Consider the following 12,500-nt stretch of genomic DNA (forward strand, 5'->3'; position numbering starts at 1 on the left):
GCTGACTGAAACAAAAAGGTTGAGAATTAAAGCCTTGTTGTTCGCAAACAGTGAAGTGTGAATGCACCGTCATGCTGCTGGCTGCATGGAGACGAAACCCGTGTGGGCTTTTGTATCGTCAGACATGATTTGAAAACCGCTGCTGGAAGTCGTATCGGACTCATCAGTCGCCCTGAAACAAAATCCTCGCCTGTCACACCTTCACCAGTCTCTATTTTGTCTCTGCTCTTCTACCTGTGTTTGAATAATGTGTTCATACATATCTGTGTTTGTTTTGTGATTGATTAGCTAGCCTGTGATTGGCAGTTTGAAGGTCTGAATTAATGTTCTGATCAGTTAATATGTTTTCGTTTTTTTGCATGTTTCTAGTATGTTTACAATATTCAATTGAATCAGCTAAGTAGATTTTGTTATTTTATCCTTTTTTGTAACCCTGCATTATTATCTCAAACTGGGATTTGTAGTCCTTCGGTTTGCACTGTTTTGACCGTTTCAAATGTTTTTTTTGTCCAGCAAACAAAAGTATGAAAAATAAGATGAGAAAAAACAGCAAAGACTAAAATCTGTTGTGGTGTCTGAGGCATTCTGGACTTCGTAGTTCTTTAAACTGTGAAATGTCAGAGCCGGTTGTACTAACAAGAAGGCAGGTTTTGTAAAAAGAATGGTGGTTTTGAAGCGTCTCAAGTCGGTGCCAAGAGAAAACACATATCAACGGGGGAAGTGACTTTGACACGACGCTGGAGTGTGTCTATCCAGTGAATGTCCGTCTGTTCACTCTTGTTTCACCTCGGTTTCTATCACTCTCCCTCTTTGTTGTCCCACTATTACCTGGGGAGAGTGACCTGGGAAAACAACGCCAATGGTCGCTTCCTTTGTGCTTTAGTTCAGTCTTTATTATTCTGAGAAAAATCCAGCCTGGTGTCAGACTGAATGTCAAAGTGAAAGTGAGGTTTACAGAGAATCAATCTATACGCTGATGACATTACACTGTGACATCAGGATTTACTGCAGATTGAGAAGTTTTTAAAAAGTTGTCTATTGCCAGTTTAATTAAAAGTCAGAAGCTAATTTTTTTTTGCCTTTTGAACGCTTTATTACAACTACCTGTAACACGTCTGTCGTGCTTCTTTGATGACATCTAATCAACATACTGTATATTTAAAGAAAAACACCTGAGTGTAAACCTCAGCTGTTGAATGCTTCAGATCGTCACTGTTGTTGGGGGTTGATATTTCTTTACCGTGTTTCAGTATTTTCATGTTCACATCGTGAAAGTCCAGCCAGCCAAGTCTTCTCTGGAGTTTTTGAGTTTAGCACCAAAGATGAACATCAATATTTGATATTTCTGCAAACCCCTGATCACATTCATTGCATTCTCTGTTATTTTGTTTGTTTTTTTGTCCAATGCAAACTTTTTTCAAACTCTTTAAACAATATCTGTGTGTGGCAACTTCAGCGGTTCAAGTATGGAAGAGAATTGGAAAACATTTGCTAACGGACACCAAACCAAAGCTCCCAATCAGGACGGAGCTTTGACTTCTGTGTTGCTTCATGATGGTCGCAAATAGTACATAGGAATTATAAGTCAGTAAGTCAAAATGATAATATTGAAACTCATGACTGGATTCATTGAGAAACTGGCTCTCAGCTGCCTCCTAGTGGTGACTGTGAGTAGAGTCATGATGTGAACAAGTCGGACGACGTCTCATCAGCAGCAGGTGATTCAGTCCGACTTGATGTTTGTTTCTTGAAGTGTTTCCAGAGAGTTTTACGTTGACGACACGTGCTGCCATCTGAGCTGTGAACATGCCAAAGCAGAGACAGTATTAAAGTGTGTGAAGCACTTAGAACTTATTTTTATACCAGGAAGAATAATTAATATCCAGATGCTATTTGTATAGAGTTATTTTGCATTCTCTTTGCCTCCACAATTGACCTGGAAACAAGAAACATGTGGAAGTGAATCAGTGCTAATCAGTGATGAACAGAGAGGATTGTGGGTATTGTTCATGTCATGAAGGAAGCGGCTTTGAAACAATTGTGATGTTTTATGATCCAAAATCTTCTAGAAATAAAAAAAACTGACAAAAATCTGCAGAAGCAGCAGCAACTCCACTGTGTCGGTGTTATTTTACTTTTATTACATTTTACATTATTACATGTTACTGTTGTTGACCTTCAGTTGGGTCTGGACACACGTCTGCTCACTTGGCAGCATTAAAAGTGAACACACTCAAATGTCCATCAGACAAATTTGATTTTGGGGTTCGCTGACCTGAGACTGTCTGCACATCGTGTTTTCAGTCATCACTGATAAAGAAGAAAGAATGTCACAGAATGAGTGATTAACTTCCTGTTTGAGCGAACAGTGTCCCTGCTACTTTTCCTTTGTTTGTTCTGGTCACTGCCGAAATACAGTACACAGAATAATTACACACACACACACACACACACACACAAGTTGTTTGTTGAGTTGAAGTTTGTTCAGCTGTTGACAGACATCAGGTGAATCTCCACCACAGCTCCAGTTACAGTGAGTGCTGTTAATGTTAATTAATAACGTATTAATGAAAAAGTCTTCGTCTGACATTTTATCAAACCAACAGTCGTCTACATCAACAGTTTGTAAAATCCTTCGTCCTCCCTCTGAGGAAAAGTGAACTAACCACTGTCCCGATGTTGTTGCAGACAGTGAACTCACCACAGACGATCCCTGGTGATGGTCAGTGGGATTGTGGGAGATGTTGTTTAAAGTCTGAAAACATGAATATTGAATAAACATCCTATTTTATATTATTATCCACATGTCGTGATTCAGACACGTCACATAATTTCGAGCGCAGTGTTCGATGTTTAAATGTTGAAGTCATTTTTGGTGAGTTCTTCTTACTTCTCAAGCAGAACCGTAACGTTCTGGTTTCCCATCAGCTCTCTTCTCAGTTACATGTGTGACTCTGGTTCAATGAATACATAACACCAGAATCAACTGAATGTGTCATCACAGGTTAAAAAAGTGGATTTAGTATTTAGTTAGAAGCATTGCATGCTAGTTAGCCAGGCATTGCTAGCATGTAGCCAGCCTGTTGTTCCACAGTAAGTGTGTGTTCAACACAGTTAGCAGCTTGTTAGCTTCCTCACCGCCATGTCAGTCAATAGCAGATTAGCTGGTCCAGTCCAAACATCAGCTAACGTCCCACGCTGATGTTGCAGATCTTGCAGCTTGGGTCTTTCTTGGCGTTGACGGTGGACTGACTCATGAGCTGGTGCCCACTGATCCGCGTCACCGTCCCTAAAGACAAATCCACCGGCTCCGTGTAGATCACCTCTAGGATAACGTCCTGAGCGTGGCGGAAAGACAGCGAGCCGTCGTCCTCCTCAGCGCAGCTCAGGAAGCAGTTGTTGGACCTGTCCAGCGCTGGCAGCCTCCCTTTACAGAAGACGTCTCCTTTGGAGCCGTCAGGAGCCAGGACCAGGATGACGTAGTGGTACGACGTGTACATGCAGTAGAAATCCCCAAAGTAGATGTTGGTGTTCTGGTTGAAGAGGAGGTCTGCTTGGATCTGTGCAGAAACAAACGCAGTATCAGAATTAAAACTTCAGCCTCTAATAAAATGAAGACTCTTCGTGAAGTCAAAATTAAGGTTGGACTGTTTTTATCACACGTCTTCCTCCAGCATCAGGCCCAACAATGACAGAACGATTGTTTTGTAGGTGTTCTTGATGCTATTTTTTGTATAATTTCCTGAAAAATTATAAAAAGATGTTGATGAGTCATCCTGCACTCGGGGGCATGTACTAATCTTTTGTCCAATAGCTGTCCTCATTGTTATGAAGCTGTTATGGTCGTGTTTCTTTATTCAACTGGATTTTATTTTATGGAGAAAGTATTTTCTGACGTCCTCCGGCTGCTCTGCCTTGACTCTGGACAGATAGCTTTACTCGTTGCTATAGTAACCGCTAACTGCTGCTAACCAGCAGCCTCACAACGAACGCCTCTGGACCGGAGCCGAACGCAGCCTCCGAGAAATACGGAGGACAGTTACAGTACCAAGGCGATTTATGGAGCTTCCTCAAAGACAGACACCATTAGCTTTGTTGCTACAGTAACTGCTAAATGTAGCTACAAGTAGTTAGCTCATAGCTGTGCAGCTAGCAGTTGTAAAGGAATCCAGCCCAGTATTACTCCCTCCGACCGGCCCAGTCCACTGGGAGCCGCTAGCTCCACGGCAGAGGACGTACCGCACACTCAGCTATCGGCTGCTGTAAACGCCAATCAACATCCATGACAAGTCCCTCCTAGAAACACCAAACTATGCCGAAGCAAGTCCATTCGCTGTTTCATGAGCCTGATCCTGGACCAGATCCAAAACCCATGGACGACCTTTAGATTCTGTATGTCCAGAGAAACCAGAATCCAGTGGAGCGTCGTCCGCTTGTGTGAGGCTGTGAACGGTGCCGATGAACCTGCTGAATGTCTCTGCAAAGACACAAAACAAATCACCCGTGAGCGCCCATGGTGTACCTGGAAGCGGTAGGGTCCATACGGGGAGTCCTGGGGGGGTTTCCCCGTGTTGAACTCGGTGTTGCAGCTGAAGAAGACGCCCTCCAGTTTGCCGCTGATGGGCGAGCCGTGACTGCCGCTGTTGTCTTTAACCGCCGGCAGCATGCGGCGACACTGAGCGTCTCTGGAGCGATACGAGGGGCTGTTCAGGACACACAGGGTTAAAACACAGGTCACGGGTGGTGGATACACACACACACACACACACACACACACACACCTGGCCTGTTGGAAGTACTCCTGCTGCTGGTTCCTGTAGAAGACGGTGAACGGCAGCATCCTGCCGGCGATCGCCTCGGCTTTCTGCAGCAGCTGGTTCAGATGGACGGTGGAGTAATCTGCAGACACAACACACACACACACACACACACACACACACACACACAGAAACAGTTTCAGTTTGATGTATTCACTAGAAGTGTGATGTGACTCCTGGGAGGAAGTTTTGTTAAAGCTGAATCCAGAAACACAACAGGCAGGAAACATGGACAGTCTGAGCGCATCAAAACAAAAAGGGGAAAGTTTGGTTGTCATCAGGATTTCCGGTCGTGACCACGAGCTCGCAGCCCGGCAGCTTTACAAGCAGCAGTGATTTACAGGCTTGTGGTGGAGGCTGAGTGCAGCCTGCCTGCAGACGACACTTAGGTCCACAGCTCGTCTGCATTCTCAGGTGCAGCTGTTTTAAATGAGCAGATATTCTGCTGACTCATCATCAATCAGGCAGAAGCAGTGACTGAAATAAAACATTATCATTAGACTGTTCATTAAGTTTACACAACATGAACACCTTTATCATAAAGGATCAGGTCTACTACTGGAGATTATTATGAGTGCGTTATATATTTTCTATCATTTATTATTTAATGTTAAACAGGCAGCAGTGGAAGTGAACACAGCGTGATGAGTTCAGGTGTGTCGGACCTGCGGTGCAGAACTCAATGATCCCGCTCCACTGAGACACGGCGTACTCTCCGTCCGGCTGTTTGGCAGCGGTCTGGACGGCCACGGTGTACTCTGTGCGAGGACTCAGGAACCAATGACCTCTCACCGTCATCGGCAGGGGAACCGCCTTCGCCACCAGCTTCGTCGGGACGTCCTGAAAAACAAAGACGCAGCCGGTGGTTTTTGTTTCCATTTGTCCGCAGACCGTCGTGTCCCTTCTCTCTACGTTATTGTCATTATTAAAAGTGCCTTGAAGTCCAGGGCTGCAAAGTACAATTAATTTGACTTTTGATTCATCTGCAAATTATTTCTGAAGAAGTTAATTTATCATTTTGTCTGTAAAATGTCAGCGAATAACGTCAGTGAACAGTGAAGTCTGGTCCCACCAACAGTCCACTGTGAAAAGATCGAGTCCTCACATTTAAATTAAATCATTATCCGATTAATCAAAACAGTTTCTGGTGATACGATGCATCGTATCGATGGATGGATGCATCGTATCGATGGACGGATGCATCGTATCGATGGATGGATGCATCGTATCGATGGACGGATGCATCGTATCGATGGATGGATGCATCGTATCGTATCTCAGGACCGCAGGTGTTATTCTGTCTCGTCCTCAGAGGAGTTGTTCGACCCACCTTGTGTTTGAACTTGTTCTCCTTCTTGTTCTCCGTCTTGTTGAGGTCGATGAAGTAGTGTGTGATCCGGTCCCGGCCTCTGCTCTCCATGTCCCAGCTGATCTTGAACGAATCACAGGTGATGCTACTGATCCGGATCTGCTGAGGAATCGGCAGGTCGTCCACGTCCCCGATGCCGCTGTCTGCAGACTCTGTGCCTGAAAGAGAGTCGCATCACATCAACACACGAACACACAGACGCTGGTTTCACATGTTACTGATCCAACTGTGAAATAACTCAGGATCATTTTACTGTGAACTGGATGTTTCTGGTGTTGGACCAACGTGACCTCTGCTGCCACACTGAACATGTAACGAGGAAGATTAAACCAGTCTGAACAAAGCACAGACATGATGGTTCATGAGCAATGTTAGATCACGTTACGTGAAAACATCCATTTATCTCAAAAGCAATCCAGGCGACAGTCCAGAACCAGGTCCGTACTGTGAACACGTCCAGAACATCTGTGGAGCCGTGAAAACGTTTGAGACAAAATCAGTTCAGCAGATCAAAGCCTCTCACATCCATCCACCCCGAGGCCCACTGGTGATGTAAGAGGATTATGTCACAGTCACCATCAACACAGTGTGTGTGTGTGTGTGTGTGTGTGTGTGTGTGTGGTAAAGTGAGGGATTAACCCTTCATGGTTCAGAGTTCACTCTGACCCGGACTCACATCAGATTCATGTCCTGAACCATCAGAGCCACGACAGGAAGTCCTGCTGCGAAAACTTCAAAACCTCAAAGCTTTATTGATCATCGAGCGCCATCGACAGGTCCACGTGGTTTATGACCACTGACAACAATCATATCATTTACAACATTACATTTTATTACCTCTCTTATTTTCCGACGTTTAACCTCAGCAGTTCTGGATCGTCACTCCGTTGCTGTTGTTGTTGTTGTTGTTGTTGTTTATTCTTGTGTTGCTGTTGTTTATCCCTCCCTGACACAACACTTATAAACACTAAATATTTGGATCAGTTACTTCACTTGTACTTTTTATATGAACGTTCCCACGTGACAGCAGATGTTTTGTGACTGTCAGCTGGCGGTCGACTCATCGTGATATCTGCTGGTACGACTTCATGTCATTACATCATCATGACATCATCGTGACATCACATGTGTCAGCTGTGGAGAACAGTGAATCAGCAGACTGAGTGAAGACAACAGTGTGACTGTTCACCTTCAACCAAACCAGAAACCTGTCGGTAAAATGAAAAAGGTGTTTAACGTGTAAAATCTGAGCATTTTATTTAAACTTGATGAAATACTCATGAATCCGAGCAGGTGGACGTGTTGAGGAGGATTTCATCTGAAGACGACAGTGAAGAGTTTGTGCATTCAGCCTGCTCTGTATCTGTATCTAACTTGTTTACCCTCCTGTTTCTATTCACCCCGTCTCTCTTTCTGTCTCCTCGTCCCTCCTTGTGTTCGGAGGACAAAAGGCTTCAGTCAGCAGAGACGCTGAGACCTCGCAGGCTGAACAAGGAGCCTGTTGAGGAGGAGGAGGACGCTTCAAACTGCCAGCGTAACGTCTTGTTTCCACCCGAATCTGATGTTTTCTCAGCGTGAACAGGAAGCTAAAACTCTGCGTCGGGAGAGGGAGAAACCCTGAACCTTTTTAAATTAACGAGAGAGTTTAACCTGCTTTGTGCCGAACACTTGTGGAGGAAGTATTCAGTTCCTTCACTCAAGTAAAAGTACAAACACTACACTGCTAAAAACCTTTACTAAACATTTGCAGCAACTACCTGCAGGTGCAGCTGTCGTGTAGCTAGCTAACAAAGCTAACGTTAGCATGCTATTATCTAAGAGGTAGGACGGAGTAGAGCGCTGCTTTGGGACCAACATAATTATCCAAAAATAAACAGCGGCTCCTGTAGATTTACTCAGTCTGCAGGAGTAATGTAACATTTCACAAAGTAACTCCCTCTCTATGTTAACGCCATCACCAGCATTGAGTTTGAATATAGTCTGAAATATTACACAAATGGATGTTTCAGCTTTTTGCTTTGACAACATATCAAATGAAAAACTGGACTGTTTGTGGAGACAGGTGTGCTGACAGGTATGAACTTCTTTATTAACATCACGCTGTGTTTTCCCTGCAGGTTTTGTGTCGGAGCGGGACGAGGAAAACTACGAAAGAGTATCAGGGCTGAGAAAAATATGACAGCAGGACTTTTTTCCATTTTGCACTTCGAGAAAAAAGTAAAATGTGGAAAATAAAGTTCACATTTCAGGATTAAAGTCAAGACTTTGACACTTTGAGGACAACAATGTAAACATCTTCTGACTCCCACACAGAGTTTAAAAACCTGCAGCTCCTCCAGTTAGTTAGAACTGAAGAAGATGAAGATTAACAACAAACCAACAAACTCAAAGTCCAGTCACCTACGATACAGGACTTAGACTATTGAGATGACGTCAAGCAGCTCGTGTCCGTCTCTACAACATGTCTTGTGCTGATGACCTGGTGAAACTTTAGAATCAGCTTCAGGAACAAAGACGTTGTTTCTCTCTCAGCTCATAAACACAGTGTAGACGTCAGTATGAGGACTTTGTTACACCACACAGGTCGTTACGCTCCAGCGATGTAGTGAAGTAGTAACGGCACCGACCGGCGGCTGTTTCAGTCTGAACTGGATCTGACCGACCAGAAGAGTCGACTTTATTCTCCACACTTTGACATCCTGTCAGTGAATGGAGGAGGTGAAGCGTCTGTTCATTCAGGCTGGGAGGGTGATTGGCCACAGTGATCTGTGGAGATTCACCAGAGTCCTGAAACTCCACTCTTCCTGTGATCTATAATCCTGATGGCTGATCCTGATGCTAATCTCTGCTAATCTGCCGCAGAGTGTGTTAGCTGCTGCTCTGCTTGGATCAGCCTCAGTCAGCTGGGATTGAGAGTAACTAAGTACATGTACTCAACCCTCGTGTTGTCCTACGGGTCGAAAATGACCCGCCACCACGTTTACCAGCAGTGAAAACCCCTGAACAATCGTCTTTCAGCTTCAAGTTTGATGACTTAATAAAAATATATTCATATCTCAATTAGTAATGAAGCTGTTACCACTGTTGTGGCTGCTGGTTTCTTGAGTTTGATTTGAGGTGCTGAGTCTTTACTTCTCATGTCGCTTTCTACATCTACTCCACTACACTTCACTTTCATCTGACTGCTTCTTACCTCTACACCTGACCTGAGGGTTAATACACAGAACATTAGTGGTAGAAGTAGTAAAGGTTGTAGTAGATATCATAGGCCCCTGTCACTCCCCTGTCTCTGCTTCCTATCTCTGACAGTAGAGACGTTCTGCTGACTCATCATGTTTTTAGGGCGAGATAAGGTTCTGATCCACTTTGGCTTTTAGTTTCTTCTCTCCAGTGTTGCAGGTTTCTCTACATTGTGTTATAATGTGTTGACTCTGGTTGTGTTGGGAGAGCAGTGTTGCTGTGAGGCTGTCAGACTGTCTGAGAGGGGCAGTCAGCCTCAGGACCAGCTGACAGAGGGGACTCTTCTCTGGGCTCAGCTCAGAGTCTGGAGGGCTTTGGAGTGGAGGCGTCTCTGGCTGGACTTCAGCTGGTTAACAAGTGGAGCGTTCTCTGTTGGATGTTAATTATCAGCGGGTCTCTGCCTCATTCTGCTCTACATGCATTTGTTGGTGTTTTTCTGTGTAAAATGTGTCTGCAGACTTCTGCATGTAAAGACTCTGTTGGATGTTTGTCCCAGCGGGTTCAGTTCTGATGACTGAGTGGACCCAGACTTCACCACCGTACAGCGCAGTGGGCTGGATGACACCATCAGATCTCTGAAGCCAGATTCTGACTGGAGTCTGTAAATGATAAATGTTCTCTTAGTTGCATGTCGGGCTCTTCAGCTGTTTCCTTCAGTGCATCACTGCCATGTTGAAACTCCCTGAAACTATCCCCCCCCCCCCCCCCCCCTCTGACTAAGAGTTTACACACAGAACACCAGAGAAGTACTGTTGATAAAAACTTACCAGGCGTTTCTGCATCAATCAGTTCTGGTTATTGTTTCTTGCTTTAAGATAATATTATCATAAAAACACAATGAAATGTGTTCGACAGAAGGAAATGACTCGTCAAACACGTACACTGCCCTGATGCATGCAGGGGCTTTTTTCCAGAGAACTGGTGAGCCAGGAGGCAGTGCTTTTATAAGCGTTGATCTATTAATGCCAATAGAACCAGGAAACTTCTTCCCTGTTCAGTTTTCACTGAGAGCAGACGTGCCCACAGGCAGATGGTAAGATTTACCTTCATTACAAAACTTCACTTTCTTTATGTTGTGATTTAGTTTGAATGCTTCCTTTTTGTTTCTATCGTCGACCTTTTCATATAAAAACAACAAAAACAACTTATTTTCATATCTTTGTCTGTTTCTTTATCATTGATACTGTGGAAAAAAAATTTATTATTTTGATTTGTGTGTGGATCACTAATGAAAATAACTAACCAATAACTTAGAAGTAAAACAATAGTAAAGAAATCATTGTTCAGATCCTTTTTCAGGAAATTCATTTTAAATTCTTGTCCAGATGATAAAATCTTGAATGTTAATGTAATTCAGTCAGATGAATCGTTTTATATAGTTTTTAAGGCGGATGCGACATTTAAAGGTGGAATAATAATAATAATAATAATACATTTTATTTGTAAAGCACTTTTCATAAAGTAATCTCAAAGTGCTACAGAAACCAGAAACAAAATAAACAAAAGACTAAGAGAAAAATCAGACACATTAAAATCAGCAGTAGATAAAACAGCTAAAGGAGGAGATGAAAGTGCAGAGAGAGAATAAAAACATCCAGGGACGACATAGGAAAGCCTGTCTGAACAAAAAAGTTTTAAGCCCTTGTTTAAAGGTGACCACAGACTGGGGCTGTCGCAGGTGTTCAGGGAGGGAGGTCCAGATGTGGAGGGCAGCGGAGCAGGAGGCTCGGTCTCCCATGGTGCGGAGTCGTGTGCGGGGCTGATGGAGGAGGTTGGTACTTTGGGACTGGAGGTTACGGCTGGATGAGTGAGGGGTAAGGAGGTCTTTGAGGTATTGCGGGGCCTTGCTGTAGATGCAAAGGTGGGTGATGAGGGCGATTTTGTATTGGATGAGTGAGGTTATGGGGAACCAGTGGAGGTTCTGAAGAACTGGGGTGATGTGGTCGTATTTGCGAGTTTTCATCAGAGTTCGGGCAGCACAGTTCTGAATGAATTGAAGTTTCTGAAGGTGTTTGTTGGGTATACCGATGAGCAGGCTGTTACAGTAATCAAGCCTGGAGGAGATTAGGGCGTGGACAAGTTTTTCTGCATCAGAGAAAGTGAGGAATGGGCGGAGTTTAGAAATGTTCTTGATATGGAAAAAGCAGGTTTTGTAGATGTTTGATGTGGTTTACAAAGGTAAGTTGTGGGTCCAGCTTCACACCGAGGTTGGTAACTGAGGTAGAGAGGGGGATGTCTTGACCAGAGAAGGAGATGGTGGTTATGGGTGATGACTGGACCTGATGAGGGGTGCCAATCTGTATGGCTTCGGTTTTGGAACTGTTCAGCTGGAGGAAGTTGTGGCTCATCCACGCCCTAATCTCCTCCAGGCAGTTGGAGAGGGCTAGAGTAGCTGATGATGAGCCGACCGGGGTTGAACGTAGGTTGGGGTCAGTTCTGAGGTACAACTGAGTGTCATCGGCATAACAGTGAAAAGAGATGCCATGCCGGCTGATGACACGACCCAGTGGTAGCATGTACAAAATAAACCCCCCCCCCCCCGACTAAGAGTTTACACACAGAACATCAGAGAAGTACTGTTGATAAAAACTTACCAGGCTTAAGGAATGTGTGTGTGTGTGTGTGTGTGTCTGGCAGAACAAAGAAACAATGGTGGTCACTGATATCACATGTGGGTGTGATATGCTCCAGGCTTAAGGAATGTGTGTGTGTGGTGGTTGCAGGAGAACGTTGGGATTCCAGTGTTGATGCTGTTCTTGCTGTGAAGGACTGATGAAAGTCGGCAGAGGAGGAAACGGTTCGCTCCTTTCCTTTGCAGGGATAGCAGCTCGGTGCTAACTTGCTTGGTGTTCCTCAGATTGTGAAGTTAGCTGGCAAGCTTTGCGTCGCAGCTGCTGGTGCTAACTGATCAGGAATACTGGCAGGACCTCGTGTCGCTGCAGTGAGGAGAAGTTCTTTGGGCCTGCTGCAAATGAAGCTTGCAGCTCTCCGCAGCTGTTAGGCCCAGAAGAGATCTTGAGGGCAGGCAGCCCCGTGGGGGGGAGATGGAGAGGAGCCCTTGAGGATAAGAAGTT

General features: G+C 44.5%; 2 protein-coding genes across 4 annotated transcripts in view; one reads left to right on the forward strand and one right to left on the reverse strand.

Annotated features, from left to right (window-relative positions):
* a1cf (apobec1 complementation factor) overlaps window positions 1-579 on the forward strand; it is a 17,004-nt gene extending 16,425 nt beyond the window's left edge. For all 3 annotated transcript variants that reach the window (XM_084341497.1, XM_084341499.1, XM_084341498.1), the window contains exon 13: window positions 1-579. This exon is cut by the window's left edge and continues 254 nt beyond it. The gene's annotated coding sequence lies outside the window, so the exon portion shown is untranslated.
* Window positions 580-2,111: 1,532 nt separating this feature from the next.
* The window catches only part of LOC311250010 (phytanoyl-CoA hydroxylase-interacting protein-like), a 17,769-nt gene continuing 7,380 nt past the window's right edge, over window positions 2,112-12,500 (reverse strand). Inside the window, exons 2-6 of the mRNA XM_084341501.1 lie at window positions 6,148-6,344; window positions 5,483-5,657; window positions 4,782-4,899; window positions 4,523-4,703; window positions 2,112-3,560 (exon numbers count right to left, since the gene is read on the reverse strand). Coding sequence (XP_084197627.1) covers window positions 3,186-3,560; window positions 4,523-4,703; window positions 4,782-4,899; window positions 5,483-5,657; window positions 6,148-6,344 — 1,046 coding nt within the window. The 3' untranslated portion in view covers window positions 2,112-3,185. The remainder of the gene's footprint in view (window positions 3,561-4,522; window positions 4,704-4,781; window positions 4,900-5,482; window positions 5,658-6,147; window positions 6,345-12,500) is intronic.

The sequence above is a fragment of the Pagrus pagrus genome, assembly GCF_965226575.1.
Source record: "Pagrus pagrus genome assembly, chromosome: 21".
Classification (NCBI taxonomy): domain Eukaryota; kingdom Metazoa; phylum Chordata; class Actinopteri; order Spariformes; family Sparidae; genus Pagrus; species Pagrus pagrus.